Source organism: Cebidichthys violaceus, unplaced genomic scaffold, assembly GCF_023349555.1.
Source record: "Cebidichthys violaceus isolate CVI_PGR_0920_01 unplaced genomic scaffold, fCebVio1.0.p SCAF_14, whole genome shotgun sequence".
NCBI lineage: Eukaryota > Metazoa > Chordata > Actinopteri > Perciformes > Stichaeidae > Cebidichthys > Cebidichthys violaceus.
In genome coordinates, this window is record NW_027176307.1 from 2,187,830 (window position 1) to 2,212,644 (window position 24,815).

Consider the following 24,815-nt stretch of genomic DNA (forward strand, 5'->3'; position numbering starts at 1 on the left):
GCTCCGTTTCTCCGCACAGACCGAGAGCTGCAAGCCCACCTCGGAGCATCAGTGAGCGGCGGGCAGGAGGATGCGGGACGGCGGTGTGTAGCGGATCTACCAGGACCATATGAGTGGGATATCTGAATATGTTGTTATTGTCGGCATTGCTGATTTTTTTTTTTTCGCCGAGTGAATCTGAACGTGGATCTGCAATGGAGCGTCGATCCAACGCGTGAAAGCTGATGGCCGTCTGTGTATCTGTGAGCTAATATTACAGACAACAAGGAAAGGGAATTAGCCATTAGACGTAGTGGCATGTTTCATGAATTGTGTTGGTTGTTAAAGGAGTCTGTGTTATTTGGCACTGTAGCTATTTTATTCATGATATGATCCAGAACCATACTGAATTTGTCATTAATGATTTTCAAAAAATCAATGGTTTCACAATTCACAGGCAAACAAGAGGTCTGATTAAAGGCTTCATTGCCAGCCTGTTTTGAGCTAGCTGATATAGATTGTCATTTTGTTGCATACAACAAAAAAACAGAAGCCAGTCATGTCAAAAAATAAGAGCAGTGAGTCAGTGAAGGTGGTAGTTCGATGCCGTCCTTTGAACCGGAAGGAGGAGTCCAATGGGCCCGCGGGGGGCATCGTGCAGATGGACCTGCGGCTCGGACAGGTGATCCTCCGAAACCCTCGAGCACCTGCCAGCGAGCCTCAGAAAACATTCACATTCGATGCAGTTTATGATGCAAACTCCAAACAGGGAGACCTGTACGACGAGAGCGTGCGGCCTCTGATAGATTCGGTGCTCGCAGGGTTCAATGGTACCATATTTGCGTACGGACAAACAGGAACTGGGAAGACGTACACCATGCAGGGGGCGTGGATGGACCCAGAGAAACGGGGTGTGATCCCCAACGCTTTTGACCACATCTTCACACACATATCTCGCTCGCAGTCTGATAAGCAGTACCTGGTGCGGGCGTCCTACCTCGAGATCTACCTGGAGGAGGTTCTGGATCTCCTCGATCCCAACCACGGCAACGCCAGAGCCCTGGAGCTCCGGGAGAGTCCAGAGTCTGGGGTGTATGTGCGCGACCTCACATCGTGTGTCTGCAAGAGCATCAAGGAGATCGAGGAGGTGATGAACGTGGGCAACCAGGCCAGGGCGGTCGCTGCCACAGACATGAACGAGCACTCGTCTCGGTCCCACGCTCTGTTCCTGATCACAGTGGAGTGCAGCCAGCCCGGACCTGATGGGAGGAAACACATCCGGGTCGGCCGCCTCAACCTGGTGGATCTGGCTGGCAGCGAGCGCCAGGCCAAGACAGGTGTCCAGGGAGAGCGCCTGAAAGAGGCCGCCAAGATCAACCTGTCCTTGTCAGCCCTGGGGAACGTGATCTCAGCACTGGCCGATGGGCGCAGCGGCCACGTGCCGTACCGGGACTCTAAACTGACTCGGCTGTTGCAGGACTCTTTGGGCGGGAATGCAAAGACCGTCATGGTCGCCACCTTAGGCCCGGCCCCCCAGCACTACGACGAGACCCTCACCACCCTCCGCTATGCCAACCGGGCCAAGAACATCCAGAACCAGCCCAGAGTCAACGAGGATCCCAAGGATGCTCTACTGCGTGAGTTCCAGATGGAGATCGCTCGCCTCAGGGCCCAGCTCAACCACAGGAAGTGGAGGAGCAAACAGAAGAAGGAGCAGGTGGACGGCGAGGGCTGGGAAAGAGACAGGGATGAAGAGACGGAGGGTGAGGAGGACGAGGAGGAAGGGGTGGAGAAGGACGTGGAGGACTACGTGAAGCTGGAGGAGCAGCGTTTGGAGAGGGAAAAACAGGACATCAGAGAAGATCAATTCATGTTGGCTGACGAGAAGCAGAGGCTCCTGGGAGAGAAGGAGAGGATGATGGGAGTTCTGAGGAAGGAGCAAGAAGCCACCGAGCAATTGACCGCCAAGTACAAGGTGAGAGCTCGACCCTGTAAGTCCAGTCAGTAGTTTCAGTCATTCATTCATTCATTCATGGCAATCGTAGACAAAATATAAACATGTAGAGATACACGTGTCATAAAAACACAGAATAGGGTAAAACAAACAACAAGACCCATAATGCTCTGCTCAGATGGAATCCACTCATGGTTTCATCTTTCTTCTTCTCTCTCTCTTTTACAGACACACACACACACACTAACCAGGAAGTCAGATTAAGGACATGTGGTCCTTGGGATTATCAAGTGTGATAATCTGATGAGCTGTTATTAAGGGACATTACAACACAAAGAGCTTCATATCCAATTACATCTCAGCATGTGTGTGTGTGTGTGTGTGTGTGTGTGTGTGTGTGTGTGTGTGTGTGTGTGTGAAACACATCAGGTATTAGTGGAAAATAAACTCTCTACATTAAAGGGGCCCTCCAGCTATTGAGTAATGTACTTCCACAAAGCTTGGAGACTTGTTGGAGACAGAGGAAAACAACATATGATTTTCCCAATTATGTGATTATATTGTTTACATTTCACCTGGTTGAATATATATATACATTAGGCTCAGTGAAGCCAGATAATCCAAAGAGAGCCTTGGTTTGTGGCCCCTGGCAGTTATTGGGTGCAATTTATTTAAGAACAACTGATCTCTGCGTTAGAAGTAGTTTGTGAGGTGCAGCCTGGTTTCAATTATTGATGCTAAATCTCCACTTTAACTCGACAAACGGATGATGCAACTGACTCCAGCACCAGTGTTTTTTAACAACTGGCACTACGTTTTTTTGTATCTGCTTCTCTTTCCCCACAGTCTGGTCGGATGTCTCATGCGTCCAGACGGGAACTGGTGACCAATGTAGCTTAAAATGTCAAGTCTCTCTTTGCCCGACACGGTCACACACATGCAGCAATCAAAGACTGAGTCAGAGCTGCATTTATTACTTGCTCTGATTCATTGGCCATATCCAGTCAATAAGTCAGCCATGCAGAATGACTTAGTGACGACAGTCCACAATACTGTAGCTGCAGCCTGGATCATCAGACATGAGGCACCACTGGATCAGTTTACTGAGCTGCAGAGGCCCTATTGTGAGGAAATGAGAGGAGGAAAAAGATAGTTTCAGTGGGAACAATGGAAGGGCAGGTTGAGGTTGTATCCCTGCTAGTATCCTCTCTTTCTGTTATCAATTTAGTGATGTTTTGTGCATATGTTCCTACTTTTCCCTCGAACCTACCAGAATGCCTTCAACAACCCCCAAAGCAGAGGCGTGATGGGTAATATGCAACCTGTGTAGGTGGTAGTGTAATAACAGAGAGAGATTTTTCAGTTTAGAAAAGTTACAGTTTTAAAGTCCCGGTAATGTAAAATCTGAGATTTGTTTCTAAACACATTATACAACATAGAAAATAATTTTAGATTGTGAAATGACAGTGAACTATATAGTACTCAACTGTGGAGTTAGACCGTTAAACAGTTTTTCACCATTTTTGTGTTTTGGATATTATGGGCAGGCCTGAAATCATAGCTCGATGACGCACTGGAGCCATCCTTAATATAACGCCTCCCCTAATATAACAACTACAGCACATACATGTGTCATCAGTGTTCTGCTGCTCAACACTAACTTACCACAGCCCAATTACTTGTTTCACTATCACAATGTTATCAATTAGGTCAGATACAATTTTGAAAGTGTTCTGTTTGTCTTCCTCTGCGATGGATTTCTTCCATGTGGCAAAATGGTGGAGATCAGTTTAAAATTTGATAAAATTTTAATTTTGACATGGATGCACAGTTTATCACAATATGGCTAAGGTAAGCAAAATCAGTTGACATCAGACGCAATAAACCTATTTTGTTTATTTGATGTAATAAATGCACACTACAGCATAGACTCAAACAAAAGGTCTAAAATCCCTCAAATTGGCAAAAATATTGGAGTCTGTATCGAAGCACTACAGTAAACTCAAGAGCTGTCTTAAGTCTTAACTCTGTAGTCTTTGCCTCATCTTTAAAATGGAGCACCTCTTCGTTCTGAGTGAAGGTAGGAGGTCTGGGAAAGTCCCATGAGACAGAGCTAATGTATATCCTGATGCAATGTCCTTCACACCGAGTGCTTTCGTATACGTTTTCTGCATCTCATATTTCTTCCCGTCACGTTGTCCTCCAAAGTGCCTCTGGGCTAATGCTGTTTTGTGCTAAATCATGTGAAATCATCTGCGATCACACTGTTCAGTGGGTCTTTGTCGCTGTGTTTTTTGTTTAATGCTGACTGTGTGGCTGCTGTCAGCGATGAGAATCAGCAAACCCCCCCCTCATCCTCCCCACCTCGAGGAGGAAGATGATTAAGGACAACTGGTATTTCCTGCCTTTGATGCATCAGAAGAAAACCCTGCATATGGTCAAAGGAATGTTTTTCATGCAAGATACAAGTTCACTTGTTTACTCTAAGATGCAAATCTGGTGGTATTATGTATTTTTCTTATTGTCAACAAATCTCATGAACACCACAACCATCAATGTTGTCCAAAAAGAGGTACACCATTGCACTAGTTCCTTCATTATCATGAACACTCACTGTAGTTTATTTTAAGTCCCGCATAGCAGTTTTTTCAAAGATTTACACCTTCAGTAGGAACGAATGGGGCTTGAGGAGGAGTGCCACAGATAGGATGATGGATGGAGATGTACTAACACGTTGCTTGTTTTGATGTTTTCAAAGCATTTGGAGACAATATATAAATAAATAAAAATAGAATACCATTATCCTTTAAAGGGGAAGAGGCTTTTTTATGTGTACACTGGGGGGATAAAACTGAATCTAGGCATATGTCACATATTTTAGTTACAGGTCAGTTTACTGTGATTAAATGTGGACAAAGATCCCTTTATGTCCATTTAAAGTCTTTAGCTCAGTGCTGGTGTCACTGTTCATGCTCTGAAATTTTCTTTTTAAATCCCACCTATTACTCTTAAAACATCTTTTCTATGTCTGAGAGGAATTCTGGGTATTTTAAAATGTTTATGTCACGGGATAACTGGTCAAGTGTTAACATGACATCATATGATCCTATGTTAAACACTACAGTCAATAATACATAATCCTTCATCATTTACCTGTCTTATTACTCATGAAGTTGTGGTCCTGCAACATTTCCATTCTAATCAATCAGCCCCGGCTCTGCCTCCCTCTGATTGGCTGAGAGCAATATTTGCCTACCAATCACAGAGTGTGGCCTGAGGGTTCCATTTTTCTCTCTGCTCTGATAACCAATGAGAGACAGGTTGCTAGGCAGGGAGACAGTTTGAGAGAGAAAGAGTGCGAGCCAGTGTGTGTGTGTGTGTGTGTGTGTGTGTGTGTGTGTGTGTGTGTGTGTGTGTGTGTGTGTGTGTGTGTGTGTGTGCGTGTGTCTGGCTGGAGACATGAGCTCAGAAATAACCAATTATAGATAAAATCATTAAAACCCTTTTCCTCCCGCTCTCTCACCCGAACACACACAACACATGTATGTGGGTCAGGAAACAGCCCTGTGAAGCTGTGTTGGGTCAGCTGGTGTTTCTGCAGGGTGCCTTAGCTTGCTGGCCTCCAAGGTGCAGCGCTCCATCTGTGGATTGTGTGTTGTAATGTTGCTGCAACTGTTGTCCAGCTGTTGTCTGCTCTGCTGGAGATGCCACCAGGTTTAATTTAGATGCGGTGGTGGAAGTAGAAGTATTGAGATCCTTTACTTAAGTAAAAGAACACACACTACACTGTAAAATACGTACAAATCTTACATCACGTAGTAAAATTATAATCAGGTGAATGTTGGATTATTAATACTCATGCATTAATGTAAAAAGATGGATTTTACTGTTTTAGTTGATTAAGGTGGAGCTCTTTTGAATTATTTTGCAGAAGTAATGATTATTTTTTATTATGGATAAGTCTCATGATTATTTTCTCCCATTAATCGACTGATTGTTTGGTTTGTGAAAATTGTGAAAAAATTGAGAGATGCCGTCACAATTTTCCATCTTCTGTACATTTCAGCAACATCACAATATCTCTCTTGAGTCGATGTTTTATCACCTTTGCACTCCAGTTTTAGTTCAGTTAACTTTGGCATCTTTTGACCGAACACGTAAATAAGTTAAGTATCTCTTAGTAGGGTTTGTGTTGTTATGAAACAGTCAGCTATCAGCGGAGTCACTGTTGAGAGATGCAGCTTCTCATAAGGAGGCTGCTGTGTCCGACCCTCCAGTGGACTATTCTTAGACCCACTTTTCTGGGTCAAAACTGTAACGTCTCACTTCTTCTAACTGTCTCTCTGTACTCTGTCTCTTTTTTAAGTCCTTTAAGAAGAAGTCTAAAAACATATTTAAGCTATCTGAACTGTAGACCCTGAGACATGCTTTTATTTTATTACTTACATCCCAGTTATGTAAAGATAGATCTTCATCTGGCATTAAACATCTTGATTAAACCTCAAGGAATGCTGCTTTGTGTCTCCATCCCACTTTCTTTTTGTTTGTATGTTTCTCTACCTTCTTTTTCTTTCTATCATTTAGGTTAATTTTCTCTATGTGTCATTTATTACAGAGGTTCATTATTGAAGCAGTTTTACTTTCCGTCAACCTGCTTTAATTAACTACTACTTTGTTTTGGCTTTTTTTTTTGCTTTTCCGAGAATGCCTTGTTCCCAGGGAAAAAGCACAATAAAAATAGCTCAATTTCATTCATTTTAATTTAAAAGCCTGAATTTTACCAGTTAAAGAATGTCACTACAAATACTTGCAAATTTTGATCAAATTGTAGATCTAATTTATGGTATAGCAGGAATTATAATAGCTGCTCTCAAGCGTGTGAATCTAACAAACTGAGACTGAAAATATAAAAGTCCTCCATGGCAAGCTGCCCAGATAAGTCTGTGTGTGGGAAACACTCATTTCTTTTGTAAAAAGGCAAACGTTGCAGCAAACAGAAGGAGGGTAACTTGGCCTGGAGCAGTAAGACAATTCAATCTTTCAGCTGAAAAGCAATTATATTACTAATGTGTGTACTGTTTTTACCATCAATGCATCATCCAGTCTTTGCTGTCTTTTGTCACTGGAGGAAATTGCATTAAGGGGTTTCTGCATGCTGCAAACTGATGTTCAGCCAATCAGAATGCATGGTCAGCAACAATGAAAGTAACACACACAAACTCACACATGCATGCAATCACATACACACTGTGCGTACATATCAGCTTTCAACAATATATAGTAGACGTCCATTTAAGCCTGCTGAATGTATTTTACCCCCCCCCCCCCCCCCCCCCCCCCCCCCACACACACACACACACACACACACACACACACACACATACATGCATCACATCATGGATAGAATGACTGTTTCCTGTTTATAAAGCTGACTTCCTGTGTAATTAGAGGAGGAAAAAGTCTGGACACAGAGAGGAAGGCCTTTGTGTGTGTGTGTGTGTGTGTGTGTGTGTGTGTGTGTGTGTGTGTGTGTGTGTGTGTGTGTGTGTGTTTGTTGTGTGTGTTTGTGTGTGTTTGTTATGTGTGTTTGTTGTGTGTGTTTGTTGTGTGTGTGTGTTTGCTAATGAACAGAGAGAGCTCATCACTGCTCTCCATCTTTCAGCATGGAAGCCACAATCACTGAATTATGGATGAATCAACTGTGTGTGTGTGTGTGTGTGTGTGTGTGTGTGTGTGTGTGTGTGTGTGTGTGTGTGAGTGTTCATGAACTGAGCATCCAGTCATGTGATCAGTGGAGAAAGCAGAGCCATATCATAAACAATACGAGGAGACAAACAAACGCACAGTAAAAAAATAAAGTATTAAATTCTGTGTTCATCTTATAAGAAAATGACGGATGAGGGATGTCAAATGCAGTGCCTCTTGAAATTAAATCGTTCGAATGAAACGGTAATATGCACTTCAAAATAGTACTCTAGCTAGAGCTATATAGCTAATTTGAAATAACAACATAATAATAAGTCATAATACAAAGGACTTTGTAGGATGAAATGGTGTTTTTTAGGTTCATCTGGGTTAATTCTGGTCTCACGGTCATTTACTGGACCTCCCTTGTATGTTTGGTGGATGCAGGCGATGACTGACAGTGAATGAATGGTAATACGATTTTAGGCTTTAAGTTGTGGCTCCTGAAGTGTTTTTTGCATCGACCGGTACTGATGAAACAGATTCTCAAAGACAACCTGACGTTTGTTCTCTTTTTTTTTTTCTACGTCTGTCTTTCATGCTCAGTGTCTTTTTACGTCCCCCTCTCTTCTGCCTCCACATCTCTGTCTCGTCCCAGCAAGCTTCCTGTCTCTCTGCTGCACACACGACAGCGGCTGTCGTCACATTGTATTTATAACCCGGTCGCTCCCAGCAGGCCCCTGGCCTCACTGTGATTGGCTGGCTGATGCGCTTGAGCCAGCTCAATATGCAACACTTCCCATTCTCTTCACTTTTCCCATCAGGAAATGGATCAGTCACAACCAAAAGAGTCTGAGCGCACACTTATGGGCGGATTATACATACGCTCACAAATATGCAGGCTGGCACATACATGCACTCACAAGCTCCGGGAAAAGTGTGATGCGTTTGTAAACGCTTTAGTCTGCAGACCTCCTTGCAGGCTTCCATCAGCAATCAAGGAAGACATAATGGCTAGCCTAATGGCTACGTTCACAAACCATAAAACCAGTCAAACTGTACATACGACACTGGAGTGGGAACGCAGTCTTAATTAGTCAAAGTAGCTCTGAATTTACAGAGATTACCTTTGCGGCCGCGTCAACAATGATTGGCGTGTTGGTCGGTGATAATCTCAACCCAATCACCTCCTTTTTCTGACTCCTTCAAAATCACACTGATAACCAGACAAAATAGTCCGTCTGTTCTGCAGCGAAGTTCAGTCTTTTATCACAGTAGTCTCAGTCAAGACAGCACTTTTAGCCCTATAGCATGTCAAATTATATTGTAGTATTATTAAAACAAGCTCACAACTTTAGAAGTGCTGCAAGACTAGAATCCGCCGAACAGACAGATCATTGAGCGTTCGAACATTTACAATCAGGTCAGACATAAATTCAGCCCAATCTGAAACATATTAAATGTTTTAACAGAGAATGTCACATCTAGAAGTTGTTTTTCCAGATTTATCCACAGCGCTGACTACAGTGTTGGAGAGCACCTCCCGCACCAGCCTGGTCTCACCCCAGGGCGTCAACTACTGACGCTTTTGGGCAGTGGCCCTTGGCGTCTTGATACCGACGCACAACGCTCCCTTTAGCGTCTGCATGAGACGCACCAGGCTTTCAACTAACTCCAATGTAAACCCAATCGCGTCATTATTATGTGATCACAGCAACGGACGTAGTATTGAGAGCGATGACGTTCGCTGAGGGCGGGAGGGTGAATGGGACCAACAAACACAGGACATTTAGTCAGGGGACCAGTGTTCATGTCCTGTGTGAAACCAATAGTTAAGTGATCTGTACAGATTTGATGTCATGTCATGCTACGTCACTGAGTCACATGACATTACGTCCGTAGCCAAAGTTACGTAACAAGCGTACTTATTTTGCTCTAACCAAGTAGTTTTGTTGCCTAAAACCTAATGTCAACCACGCTCAAACCTTCTGCGTCAAGATACTATACGCAAAAGGCTTCGCCGGGGCCTTCTGTGACGTGTAAATATGAGATCATGTTGCCTGCTCAGACGAGGAGATGATTGCGTTGCCGCATGGTAGACCATGCTGAGAGTTTAAATCTATCAAAAGCACCGACACACATTGCAAGACATTAAATCTGCTTCATTGATCGAGCATATGAGAAACCATGCAGGACTAAATCTGAGCCTGCCGGGGACTGAGAAGTAGATACAGGAAGGTTTATAATGACATTATGAAGAAACTGAAGCTCTACTGTGACCTTAAGAGATCATCAGAGATCCTGACTACATCTCTTTGTGTGTCTGTGTGTGTGTGTGTGTGTGTGTGTGTGTGTGTGTGTGTGTGTGTGTGTGTGTGTGTGTGTGTGACACACACTGAAACATCAATCTGCATGGATGCCTGGAAACAGAATGACTCAAATGAAAAGTGACTCGTCCCTCATGTGATGGAAGGTGATTTGAACTCCTCACTGAGTAATTGCTCCTCCTCCTCTTCATCAATAGCTGTAGCTATTTAGAGCAGTAGCTGTTTAGAGCTTTCAATCACATTACATGATCTTCCTCAACAGATGGAGTTTTGCCATTTTTCTGAGCACTTGACAGACTTAAAAGGCTTAAAGCAACAAGGTTTGTGTAGTAGTTCTTCTGTAGACCACATTTTAAAATGTAAAATCTGAATTGCGTGATTGCGTGTGTTGAAAGTAAGTGGCTAGTTGAAATTCAACATTATTGTTTGTGTTGTCGAGGCCGTTTAACTACTTTTTTTATCAGCTTAATAACAATGGCATATATTCTTAAGATAAAACAACAATTCCTTTTTTGATAATGTGGCATCCTCATCCTGCAGCTATTAGAGTGCCACATGATTTCAACAAGGAATGACAGAAATTATAACAAAGTCTTTGTTTCAAGTTCAGAAAAGGAGAGAGCACTCCTGTGGCAAAAGTGCACTTTGTTTTCTTGTATGAACTCAATGCCAGCGGGGGATCTGTACAGTGTAACAAAACATTGCTTGATTTTAATTGGGTGTTGCTGCATTTGTGAATTGGTGTAATTAGTTTTTTGACATAGTTCCATGAACCCAGTGAGACTCAATGTGGATGTTGTTATCTTTTACTGAAGTTAAAACATGAATAGGAATTTTTCTTCACGGCTTGATGTATGAGCCTGGTGAGGCATTGAGTTGTCCATTTAAGTCATAACAGCCTGTATGTAAAGGATTTATCCAACCAGCCTATCAGGGAGGAAGAGACCAGAGATGCATGAGAGTGAAAACCTGTGACATGAATAAGCCCTTTAATAAAGCTGAAAGAATATGACAAAACACAAAGAGCAGCAAACCAGGCAGTCTCTCTCACACACACACACACACACACACACACACACACACACACACACACACACACACACACGCACAAAACACAAAAGACAGCTCGAAACAAAGAATCTTTCTGTAAAGACCTGCTGCAGACGCATCCTCTCTGAAGGACTCCACTGTACTCTTTGCATGAATCTGGGAGTGTTCTTGTGTGTGTGTGTGTGTGTGTGTGTGTGTGTGTGTGTGTGTGTGTGTGTGTGTGTGTGTGTGTGTGTGTGTGCGTGTGTGCTAGTAATAAAGAACGTATAGGCTGCACACAGCTGACACACACTGTCTTTTTGTATAAAGTCCTGAGACTGGAATGTGGCCAATACAAAATGGCCGTGGCCCCTGTTTGCCCTCCTTGGGCCCCATTTTTCTCTCTTCCCCCTCCTTTTTTTTCTTTTTTACATTTTCTTCTCCCCCTATTCGGTTTCTTGTCGCTTACAACTTTTTCTTCTCTAGGTTCTTTTTAGATTTCTGTCATCAGGACATGCAGTGTGTGTGATCATATGTGTTTGATTCACCTGCAAGACAGATTGCATCACTGTGACCTCAGGCCTTTAATCTCCACGATAACCAAAGGCGCTGTAACCAGAGGCATGAAATGATAATGATTCTTCTTCAGATAAGACACACATGTTTCATCAAATCTGCAGCTTAGATTTTATTTTTTAAAAGGTAGAAGTTATAACTAGAAGTCAGGGAAAGCAAACCTCACAAAGGCTTCACAGATTCTTACTTGTTGGTTTAATCCTCTTGACATTACTAAGATGAATCTGAAGCTCTATACAATAATAGTAATGGTGTACACATACTAAATGAAAGGTTAAGAGATCACTAATGTTACTATAATTCGCCCTGATGGAAACGTGAATGTCTGTGCTAAATGTCGTGGCAATCCATCCCATTGAGATATGTCACAAAATAACAAAACTTTGACCTGCTGGTGTCGCTAGTTGAAAAGTCAGGAGCTCCCCAAAGTCAATGGGAATCATCCTCTGAAGAACATGAATGTCTCCGCAAAACGTCATGGCTACCCATCTAATAGCTGTTGAGATATTTCAGTCTGAACCAAAGTGGTCATCAGACACTTTTGAACGTGATTCATGTCTGGGGTGCCACAAAGATTTAAGCCGAGCTCAGCTTGTTGTGGGATGGTGTCATCGTGGATGTTAAGCTGCCCACTTCCAGCTCCGTCCGCCTCGTCAGCACAATGTCTGCACGACTGCAGCTCCAACACACACATAAACACTCACAGAGACCTAGCTGTTCGGTGTCCAAATGAACTCAGTTTGACCTCAAGAGAGACACTCCATCCATGTCTTTGAAGACACTGCAGCTGCTACAGGGACACAGTACAGGTTCTTCTTCCTAAATATAAATCCAAGTATCTATTTTGCTTTTCCCAGGCAATGGAGAGCAAGCTGCTGGTTGGTGGGAAGAACATCATCGATCACACCAACGAGCAGCAGAAGATGCTGGAGGGGAAAAGGCACGAGATTGCTGAGCAGGTAAAACTGTGTGTTTGTATAGATAAATCAAAGAATTCATATTCTTTTTACATGGCAACAAACTGCATTTTACTAAATACTACTGAAAAACAATGGTTAGTGGAACCATGAATGAATGAGGATGTTTTTTTGCTTGTTTTTGTTTTTTGCCAATATCAAGTACGCTGCAACCTCCGGTTCTACAGCGGGCGACTTCTCCGGTTGCAAAAATACGTCCGATTGTATGGAAGTCTATGAGAAAATGATTCTACTTCTCACTTGATATATTACCTCAGTAAACATGGTAAACATTGAGTTTATGGTCTCAATCTCTAGTTTCAAGTCTTCTTCAATACAACAGGATGTGTATTTAGTAAATAATGGTCCCATTTAGAGTCAAATAGATTAGAACATAAAGCGAAGGATGCTTTAGGGCGGGCTTACTGTGATTGACAGGTTGCTGCCGCTGACAGAGCCGTATCCGACGTCACTATGTCACTCCTCCACATTCCAAATATGATAACTTCGGTTCATTGGTTGTGAAATAAACAACATGCTGTCCACAAACCAGTGAGTGACATCACGATGACTACGTCATACAGTCTATGATATCAAGTGGTATTTATTTTTACTATATTTTGGTATTTTTTTTCCCTTTATTGTAATACAGCTGCAAAACCCATACTGAGGCTCTAAGCCTGTTTTTAAATGAGTATATATTTTTTTTATATTTTTAAGTAAAGAAATGAATTTAATGAATTTAATATAATATATTGTTTGACGTTAGAACTTCGGAGTGAACATTAACCTGTTTAACACAATGGGGGGAAAAAAGCAACCGCAAACAGCAGAAAGGTGACATTTTAATAAATGCTTTCAGACGCGCAGCGAGAGGGAGATACAGCAGCAGATGTTGGTCCGGGACGAAGAGACGGTGGAGCTGAGAGAGACTTTCACTTCACTGCAACAGGAGGTGGAGGCCAAGACCAAGAAACTCAAAAAGGTGCTCAGAATCTTTATGTACATCTATGTATGAAATTCAGAAAAGGATCGTGTACACAAATGCTCATACACGCTCACTTATACATGCAGCAACTGCACACACTTTAATAAACAGAAGACAGACAGATATATTTCACATGCACACACATATCCACCTTCCTTCTTTTTTTTCCTAATGTCAGTATATCCCTCTTTACCCCTCTTTGACCCCTGACCCCTGACCTGGATCCTAATGGCCCCCTGCTTTGGACACATGGTCCGTTCGGACACACACTTTCCTCTCAGTACCTCAAGGTTTGTCCTGCCGTCCCCTCCTCTTTGCTGGACCCCTCCCCACCCCTCCGTCACTCCCTATCGTCACTTTCTATCGTGGGCCTCTTCACGCTTCTCATGCTAACCTTCTCAATCTGTTTGCCCTTCCTTGATGAATTGCTCAGGGTCTGCCAATAAATCCCTCAGTGCAAACCCTCAAACAACACTCCCAACCTTGTGAACCCCTCACCCCGCTCTACTCTCTTCCCAATTCGTTGCACGGCCAGCAGGACTAACCCCAAACAACCCGTTGTGTGTGTGTGGATGACAATGTGATTAATAATCCTGTGATGATCTTTGCTCTCCTGATGCCCTACCCTTCTCTCACTGCATGGTGCCGTCTCTCTGAGGAAAAGAAGGAGGATAAAGATTAGATTTATCTCAGAGCTCAGAGGGTTGTTGTTACAGCTGAACTTTTTGCAGTTGAGGTGGTTGATAATAGTCATGGAGCCCTTTTTATGCCACGCTTGGCCTTTAAATGCACTCTTTGGAGTTTTTTGACCACTAGTAGTGATGTGGAATTGTATTTTTATGAGCGTTAATACACCAACAAAGGCAGTAACGAAGAAGACTAGCAAACATGGATGTAAACAAATGAGTAATTTGTAATATGTAATAAACAAGTAATTTGCTTTGCAAATGTTTTACAAGGAAAGAAGTATGGGAAATATAAATTCAATACGTTTTCTGGACCTTGTGGATTAACACAATTTTTTTTTAAAAAGAAACACTGAATGTAAACTAAAATATTTGGGGTTTTTTCAAGACATTTTCTCGGGGCACCTTTAAACATTTTGAAGGAAATGCTTCAGTAATCTTTTCCATTTTAAGAACATCTAGCAAACCTGCTGCTCTTCACAATCGATATCACAGTGAATTAATGAACATTAAAACTTCACAGATATAATCTCCTTTGTTGTCATGAAACAAGGTGAACTTTCCTATTCAGGGCTCTATTTTACAAAGTGAATGACAGAATGTAAACACACTTACTGTGTAGAATATAATTAAATTACAACAAGGCCTGAATACTCGAATCAGAAATGAAGACTGTCTCTCTTAGAGCTAACTTTTGCTGCTTTGATTGGTTGTGTCATTTCCAGATAAATTAAGTTTAATAAAATAGGTTTTTCAATTTGAATAGTGAATACTGCTGGACATTGTAGGATTTTGAAATGAATTTTTAGTGACAATTGTTAGTGGAGCTACTTTAAAGATTTTAGAGACCCCCCACAATTTAGCTGTTGATGCTCTCAGGCGGTCTCAAGTGTCAATTAAGGGGTCCCAGACCCCCAACACATAAAAAACAAGCTGCCACCACACAAAGTGAGTGACCCGCTGCTGCTCACTGATCAGATTCTCCCTCAAAGGTGAAAAATGACCGTGAACTGCAGTATCATCTTTTCTTAAAGGCTAACTACAGTCAGGATCAGCCTACTAGTTTAAAGCCTGTGCAGTCAAAGCATGAACAGTGTGGAAGCTCAGGAGCACAGCAGGAAAGGGGAGGAATGAGAGGAGAGAGGGAGGGCTGCAGCGCTGCCGTGCTCCTATTGGATGCCCTCCTCTCCAGACACCAGTGCCTCCAGTGCTGTTGCTACGGGCAACCAAGCTAGAGTTCATCAGCAACTCCGCTGCACTGGGCGACATCTCTCCTCCTCACCCGCTCCGTTTGTCTCTCTCTCTCTCTCTCTCTCTCTCTCTCTCTCTCTCTCTCTCTCCTTCTAGTTGTATGCCAAGCTCCAGTGCATCAAAGCAGAGATCCAGGACGTGAACGACGAGCACGTGAGGAGCCGACAGGAACTGGAACAAACTCAGAACGAGCTCACCAGAGAGCTCAAGTTCAAGTGAGTCGAAAAACAAACGTGCAGAGGAGTCGGCAGAATCAGCAGATATGCCGAGATGGTTCTGCAGACGCGTCAGATAGAGATGTCATGAGTCCAAACACAGATATACTGTATGCTGACAGATAGGAGATGTTGAGATGGATGAACTTCAACATGAATTTCTGCAACATTTTGTTTCATCAGCATAACTCAACAATGCCTCATTTATTAGTATTTTGTTTTTGCAAACATGATATAATTTGCATACATAAGTAGTACAGTAAATCAACTAGAAAAACGTGAACTGCATGTTTTTTCTCGTTTGTTACTATTGTGAAAATGTTTGTTAGACTTTGTCCAGCTTAACTTTTTAGACACAAAAGGAGAGGAAAATATGCTTCTTCATATTTTGATATTGGCTGATGTGTTGACCAATGGGCATCACCTGCTGATGGGCCTTCAGACCAAAAGCAATCCTGTATTACAACAATGCAAGGGGCCGACGGCTCCGGTCCACCTGTGTTTGACATGTATAGTAATGTAGGCAATGCGGAATGATTTATATCAACATGTCACATCGGTGTGGATTACATACAGTATATACTTGATTGATCTACTGTGACTTGGACTGTACCTCAGTTGTACGTTGGTCAAATAAATAAATGTTGATTATCATAGAGTAAAACTATTATCCTTCATGTTTAGAAGAATAGACCTAGAAAAAGAAGAAACAGTCAAAATAGAGACAAAAAAGAAAGCGCATTATTAAACTCTACAGACAATGTAAACCCTCTGTGTGTTCTGCACATGCAGGTATCTGATCATAGAGAACTTCATCCCCCCAGAGGAGAAGAATAAGATCATGAACAGACTTACCTTTGATCCAGAAGAGGATCAGTGGAAGTTTCAGCCTCTTGTTCCTGCTGAAAGGTCAGTGTGGGTTTCAGATGTTGGGATGTTATTCCCATCGGGGGCCATCAGGTGGAAATAATGGACTCAAAAATGTGTTTAATTTCAGTCATGGTTCACAACCTTTTTGAGCTTCATGCTCACCCTGTCACTCGCTCTTCTTCTCTTGATTCTTTCCTGTCATCCTCCACTGCTAGTTAAACAAAAGAATCCCTTTAAACAGACTTTTAAAGTGCTGATGTGGTGTCATTCACAACTGGAGAGAAAGCGGCGCCATATTTCTTTTGTAGTAGAGCATCATGAAAATGCATTTTGTCCTTTTTGACATTGATTTCTCATTGATCGCCCCCCGTCTCTTCCCCTATTCAGTAAATCCTCATCACAGATGAAGAAAAGGCCGGCATCTGCAGTCGGTTACAAACGACCAATCAGCCAGTATGCCAGGGTTGCCATAGCGATGGGAGCTCACTCCAGATACAGGGTAGGTGTGTGTGAGTGGTTGTGTAGTGTTCTCATGATGAAACTGACTGAATAAATAAAACATTTCTGATATTAAAAAAGCCAGGACATACAGTCAGAGACTACCTAACACAGCTGATGAAATTAATTAAAGGAATAGTCCACCAAAAATCTATTTTTTTAATTATGAAAACATTTTATTTTTTTAGGGGGTTAGGGAGGGATTTGTGGAATACTCATACTTTAATTATTTCACTATTTCAATGCCAGATAAATAAAATCATTTTGCATCTTTACGTAGTGTGCAACTAATCTTTTTCTCTGTTAATAATACATTTCTGAACTAATTTGAAAAATAATCCTTAATACTAAGAAAAATGGGAATTAAGGGGAGACACCTCCGGTGAATGGGGTAAAAAACATGTAACTAACAGATATCACCATGAAACTCCCACAGTTGATTACTTGCATTATAACAATTCATTTTTGTATTACAAGTTTTCTGAAATTGTATTTTTAAATATATTCAAATGAGGCATCTGAACATTGGATAAAGCCAAGTTATAAATTCTTATTTCATATTGTTGACATATTAGAGTCAAAGGTTTTTACAAATGGAATTTGATCTCTATTTATCACTCCATATATCAGGAAATACTGTCAAGCCAGTCAATTTTCACCATGTTTTTAGGAATAAAATGTTGTATACATCAGGTTATGAATGATACATGAACAAACTCATCGTTAAAACATTAAAATTAAACTGGATAGTTTGATGTATGTAAGTGCTACTGAAGTGGATATTTCTGCAAATCTTGAAGACACTACAAGAGAAAAGGGTAAAAATAATAATAATAAAATAACTATTCTATATCACCATGAAACATCCCCAGTTGGTAACTTACATTAACACAATTATTTTTTTGCTTAACAAGTTTTCTGAAATTGTATGTTTAAATATGTAAATGAGTGCTAATGCTAACTTTAAGTGAATTTAGGAGAAATCTACAAACACAAACAGCAAAAAACACCTCGGAGTGTATATGTTTTCTGTCCACTAGTCTGAAACAAGACATGTTATGGAAGCAAATTAGCCCCAAATCTCTAAATTGATCAGTGCATGAAAAACTATGTTTTTGCCTACTGTCTACCTAATCATTATAATCATTATCATTACCAACTAATCTAAGTCAGTAATCATAATTTGTTGAGTGTTTTTTAAGCACAAAGTGATAGTAATATAAGACAATGATTGGACATAAGCAGCATGTGGAAACCGATAATCAATTATTCAACATTTTTTTTCATGTAGAAAATGGAGCGAGAGGAGCCAGCACAGAAAAAGCTTGATCCCCTTAATATTTAACAGAACAGAAGGGATTAAAAAATCCCCTTTTAAACCCTGGCACCAAAGCTTGCAAAGCCTTGTATGTGATAGTGAGATTATTCCTAAAAGAGATTTGCAGCCAGCTCACTTTGTGTGTGTGTGTGTGTGTGTGTGTGTGTGTGTGTGTGTGTGTGTGTGCGCGCGCGTGCGTGTGTGTGTGTGTGCGCGCGTGCGTGTGTGTGTGTGTGTGCAGGCTGAGAACATCATGTTTCTGGAGCTTGACATGACTCCTCCAAACTCCGCCTCACTGGATCGCTCGGCGGAGTCGGAGCCGAACCAAAGTCACTCTCTGGACAACTCGCCCACCAAGGACAGAGGCGTCCGCAAGTCTCGCTCCTGGTGAGACCAGACGTTATCCTGATGTCATCTTCTAGCGTTGGCTTATCAACACATACTGTACTGCTGCATATGTTGGCAAGATCTGCTAGTAGAAATTGTAACACATAAAATACTTTTTTGTGATTTTTTTTTTCTTAATTAAGTTTATTATATTTGCATATTTTAATTGTCTTTGTTCTTTAAAAAGTAATGTTTGATACAGGAACAAAACTGTATTGTTCAACTGTGAAATATCAGGCTCCAGTACATATCTTTAACACAGATCTTTAATGATTACAATTGAGAGATCTTTGCTAAAAAGTGTTTTTTGTATAAAAGGTAGAGCCAATATTATTTAATAATATCTCAGCCAATAAGTAACAAGAAATTGCAGAACAGCAAAGCCACAGATATATTTAAGATTTATTTTTCCAATGTGAAATGTTCCACTCAGTATATATCCTGATCTCAATCATTTAAAAATGCTAATTTAAGGGATCCTTATCAATGTGTCTATGTGAAAAGATTGATGTCGGCCAATATATTGTTATATGTTTTTGTTTACCCTGATTAATTGATGTTCTTCAAAAATCCAGTGTTAGTCAGGCTGTAGAATAAAGCCTATAATATAATATATAATATATATAAATAAATAGATACTTTTTACTCTCAAATATCAATAATCACTTTGGAATTGGACATTTTTTTAAATGAAATACCTCCACTATGAATTATAGTATCCATTTATACAAATAAGACTTTGTGCATGTGGAAAACCTGCTTTTACTGGCCTGTATCTAACTAGTGTAAATGGTTTAGAGTCAATGCGTCTCTAAATGGGATTATTCAGGATTAGCCACACCCTCTCTAGGCGCTCCTAATCTGATGGTTTATCTCTCATTTTCTCAGCAGCCTGTGATCTCAATGTTGCTGAATAATCTTATTAACCTGTGTCTAAATTGTATGTGAAGGCGGAGATTATACATTCTTGTTTTTTTTTGGTTTTTTTGCAGGTGCCAGACCCCAAAATCCATCACTTCCTCCTCTTCTAATGTCTCCTTGGCAGCATGTCACACCGCCACACCTATGACGGCGCAGTAAAGCTTTAGTGAAGAGGATTTCTTTTCTTTTTTTTATTGTTATTTATTTTATTCCTCCACTTCCTCTTCCTTCTTTTTCTCTTCCTGTTTTTGCCAGTGATCCTCTTGAACACTTCTACAACTGGGACACAAACACAAACCTCCACCTGTGCTGAGTCCTAAGAGGTAATAAACTAAAGTAGGAAGTGATCTACAGCACAGGAAACTAAATGACCTGATGAACCTCAGAAACTCTATAAAACACAACTTCCTGCTGCTCTACGGATGTAAAGACCCAGAACCCCTTCTACCTTTGCATGAGCCTCGGATCACCCTTTTAAAACAACTGGCTGCAGTGCTGTACTGCCCAGACTGTGTGTGTGTGTGTGTGTGTGTATGTGTGTGTGTGTGTGTGTGTGTGTGTGTGTGTGTGTGTGTACAAGGCTGTATGATTGCCTCTTTGTGTGTTTTAATTGTGATCGATTCAGATCTGAAAGCTCACAAACTGCTTGAATCCCTTGTAAAATGTACATATTTCATGTGTTTGGTCTGTTTTCTGTGTTAAAGGGGAGACAGTCGGATGAGGAATGATGTAACATATGATGTGAGCTGTTGTTGGTCAGATGAGGTGCTCTGAAACCTGAATGATGACCTTCATCACGCCTGTTGTCTCTCATTATTCCTCTTTGTGTCCGTCACAGTTTCTGATTTAAAAGCAAAGCCTCAAAATATTCTCATTAAAATGAAATAGGTTTTAATTCATACCAGGTCAATGGGAGAAAGACAAGGCCACCAGGACACAAATGTAAGTCTTTTAGCTATGAATCCAAGCTTTATTAAACAATTGAATTACGACACTACAGTGCAAGTTTAGTGTGAAAGTTCATCCTTGGCCATGGAAACAAAACCCTCAAGGTCCACTTACTGGCTTTTTCTGCAGCTGGATTAGATCCATTCAATGAGGAAGACCATAAAATGTGGTTCAAAAATGGGGAAAAAGCTAATTAGTGGAGTATTTTTTGTTTATTTGTCAAAACACATAATTATGTAGGTCATTAGTTAACTCACCAGTGATACTAACTCGAACATACTTACTACAAAACACTTACTACAAAAACAGGCCGACTTTTTTCCTTTTTGTCCTCAAAATGTTAAAAATAATTGACCCTACTCTGTCCTCTGATTGGGGACAAGCTAAACAATAGAGAAACAAAAACACCTTTTCTCTGGATGATGATGATACTTAAAAACTGTCATCCGTTCATCTGATATCAGTCAACTATACTTGTATGAGGATGAAGAAGACGAAGACCTTCATTCCCACAGCAGCAGCTTTAAACCTTCAGGTTGGACACACAGCACAGCAGGTATAGCATATACTGTCACACCCGCTCAAAGCCTGACTGGTTCGTTGTTTGGACAGCAGTCTTCAGTCAGGTGTGTCCAGTTCAGTGTCACTGGGTTCTTTACTTGCTGGAGGTCAAGAGCGGCAGACAGTGGGGGGTCAGTCAGACTAATCATCACTGTATTATTGATGTCACAGATCCAGTTGCAGCTGAACCCCCCTGATAGATGTGAGGGAGCACAACGCGTCATTTACCAGTGTATAGGCACAACGTTTATTACCAATTGTTTTTTAACCATTCTTTTGAACAAAACGTGATACATGACGTTGGTGATAATGTGAAAAAATGCTTCATGACCCAATAAGCCATGTCATTGATGATATCTGATAATGTGTCAGAAAAATGTGCTTGTGGAAATTCACAGAAGTATATTGAGATGTCCGTGCTGGAGCATTTAAAAGGTATGCAACATTTACTGCAGCTTGCTCGTTCCAGGGCCAAAAACAGGGATGAATACTAACTAAAAATGTATCTACAAAATGTAACAAATAATAATGAATAGTAAAAATGTCAATCACAAGCACGAGGTGACATTTTAAAAATGCTTGTTTTGTCCAACCAACAGTCCAAAACCTAAAGATTTTGATATAAAACAGAGAAAAGCAACATTTCCGCCTATTTGAGAAGATAGAGCCAGATTCACATTTTGAATTAAAAAATTGTTTCAGAATCATTAAGCAAATACAGTGGTCTACTAAAATAATCCATTGGTAAGATAAACAAAACGGGAAAAAGTGGTTTAAAAATGGCAAAAACACTTTCTGCGGTACACATTGCAGTTGCTGTTTTCGGTGAATTTTAAATCTGTGTTAACCTACTTCCTTCACTGTCTCCGCCGTTTACAGATGCACACTGAGGATTTTATGTGTTTAGTCATCGGTTTCTGGGTACATAATTGACCCAGTTTGTGATTCTAAATGTTCTGAGGCTTTATGAAAATGTCTCTAATGGAGGTTAAAATACATGCATACAAGTGTACCTTTAATGAAGTGAAAGATTCGCCTCAAATGGAAGTGATTTACTGTGAGTTGATATACATTATCTATGTATGGAAGAATATATTGTACATTTATTATGGGCTATATCAGGCCACATGTCAGGGTGCTGTTCTTCAGAGAAAGTCACCGATAAGATATTAATATTCAGGCAAGAAATAAAAACATTAGTGTCTGCAACACTGAAAAGAACTAGTTAAAATGTTTACCTGCTGTTTATTTGCCCAATGTGTAATGCAGCATCTGCCTCAAAATATCCACGACTTACTATCTACATTTTAGGGAAGACATTGATACAAGGAAGAACAAGATCTGCCTGATAATATTTAGAAAACCTGGCTGTTTTCAAGTCTATGTTGCCTCTACATTTTGCTCATTTATAAACATTTGGTCATATTAGTCAGTAAAACCATTCATGTACGTTTTCCATCTGTGTGAAGGCTGTAAAATATTGTATAAATGTGTCTGTGTGACGGCTATGGGGGCGGGGGAGGAGGGAGGAAGCCGATGGAAGAGAGGGGGGGAGGGACGGATGGATGCAGGGATCCAAAGACAATCAGGAAGTGACTGAGGAGGCGGTGGATACTGAGCCTGTTTCCATGGTAACCTGCCAGTGAAGGATGTTGGGGGGGTTGTCTATCTATGTGTTTGTAACATGGTGGTCCAGTGGAGCTGAGCTCATCTCTGGCTGACAAAAAGAAGAAGAAAAAAATCGAATAAAGACGTCACAGGATCAGATCAATCATGTCTAAAGATCTCTAATCAATAGAAACATATTTGTTTCAGGTCGTTATGTGTGTGAGAGATTACCCTCAAGAGCAATGATGTTTTATTTTATTTAGTTTGATTAGGATTCCTGTTAGCTTCATTGGAGCAAAAAGCTTTCCTCTTGTGGTCCACATGCAACATTTATGATGCAATCTAAAATACTCACAATCAAAACATGTGGCATGCAACACACCAACACACCAAACCATGACATCTTACAGTAAGTTCAATGAAATAATAGCTATTATGTTATATTTTGTAAGACTAAAGCTGAAACTAAAGGGTTGTTTTCATTATTGATTAACTTCATTTTTAGCCATGCAAACATCAGGGATCCAAGGATGGAGTTGCTCCACCACTTTAGTCCAGACTGTTGGATGGATTGACAAGATTTGATTTATTTTTTATCATCCATGTTCCCCAGAGGATGAATCCCACTGACTTATAGTTCTCTGGCTTTCCATCTGGCGCCACTATGAGGTAGACATTTGTAGTTTTGAGTGAAGCGTTATTACAACAAGACACGGATCACTGCATGAATTTAAATAACTTCCCTCTAGCGCCATCATCAGGCCAACGTGTGTCTCTGTAGGCCATACCTTGGTGGCATCATGGCTGCAGACTCTCAGACTTGTTTAAATTATTTTGTATTACCATGTTCTTATTTGAAAGGCAGCTAAACATATGCTAATAAATCATGTATCAACTCAATTCATTTGTAATTAATATATCAACTAATAACTACTATGTTCTAGCTTCCACATAGAGGCCTAGTATGATGAAATCTCACAAATGTAACCACAGGTAAGTGGATTCATCATCGCTGCTCAGTCATTTTTTATGACTTGAAAATATAATATAATAAATATATACTGATGTTTTATTTGTGGAAAAAATTAAACAATGATACTAAATCACTGATGTAGTTTATATGTAATAAGTTATTTAAATAGAAATATTTGTATACAGCCAGTCAGCCAGTTTATTTAAATTAATGTAAAAATATAATGCCAGGCAGTCAGTTAGTATTCCGGTATTTTACCAGTTAGTCTGACACAATAACAGATTAGTAATCAGGTTTTGGACGAACGCACTCAAGTCTGTGATTTATGAGCGTTCCCACAAACACACACACACACACACACACACACACACACACACACACACACACACACACACACACACACACACACACACACACACACACACACATACACACACACACAAATACATAAATTCACCAATGCAATCTGAGTCTGTTCAGCAGTTGACTTACAGGCGTAACAGAGGTCTCTTCTTCTTCTTCTTCTTCTTCTTCTTCTTCTTCTTCTTCTTCTTCTTCTTCTTCTTCTTCTTCTTCTTCTTCTTCACTCTTCTTCACCCTCCAGCCTGTTGACATTTAATATTTCATGAGCAGAGAGCAGCTTTATTAGGACACATTTTTAATTAATTCACACAGATGATAAACAGCATTAAGCATTAAATGAGACCTGTTAACATTTACCAGTACAATTACGAAACAACATCATAAATCACAATACTGAATCCAGCTTTGGATATTATAGATAAAAGAAGCTTGTGAGTTGTTATTGTTCCAAAAACACCAGACATTAAACAGCAATGACCTCATTCCCTATTTTCAGTAACTCTCAATGATCAGTCCTATTTATCCGGTTTATAATGGACCATTTATTAATTTTTTATGAATTCATGGATCCCTATTTTTCTCTCATTTATCAGAGACTATCGAACTGAATACTGCATTGCTGCACATTGATTCCAACTGGGAAAGGTTAGGTTGGTAATATTTTAAAGTAGCCATTCAGTTGAAGAGCAGCATTGAGACAAACGGTGAGTAAATACTAACTG

At 40.7% G+C, this 24,815-nt stretch overlaps 1 protein-coding gene across 1 annotated transcript; it reads left to right on the forward strand.

Moving 5' to 3' along the window:
- Positions 1–22,682, forward strand: LOC137870950 (kinesin-like protein KIF3C). The gene is made up of 8 exons (XM_068708457.1): positions 1–1,954; positions 12,408–12,509; positions 13,369–13,491; positions 15,528–15,646; positions 16,439–16,555; positions 16,904–17,015; positions 18,574–18,719; positions 19,712–22,682. Exons 1-8 carry the CDS (start codon positions 539–541, stop codon positions 19,797–19,799), a joined length of 2,223 nt encoding a protein of 740 aa, XP_068564558.1. The 5' UTR covers positions 1–538; the 3' UTR covers positions 19,800–22,682.
- The last annotated feature ends 2,133 nt before the right edge of the window (positions 22,683–24,815 follow it).

Coding starts and splice junctions, on each gene's coding strand:
- LOC137870950 (XM_068708457.1), top strand. CDS start 539: ATGTCAAAAAATAAGAGCAGTGAGTCAGTGAAGGTGGTAGTTCGATGC. Junction 12,510..13,368: donor GGCACGAGATTGCTGAGCAG/GTAAAACTGTGT, acceptor AAATGCTTTCAG/ACGCGCAGCGAGAGGGAGAT. Junction 15,647..16,438: donor ACCAGAGAGCTCAAGTTCAA/GTGAGTCGAAAA, acceptor CTGCACATGCAG/GTATCTGATCATAGAGAACT.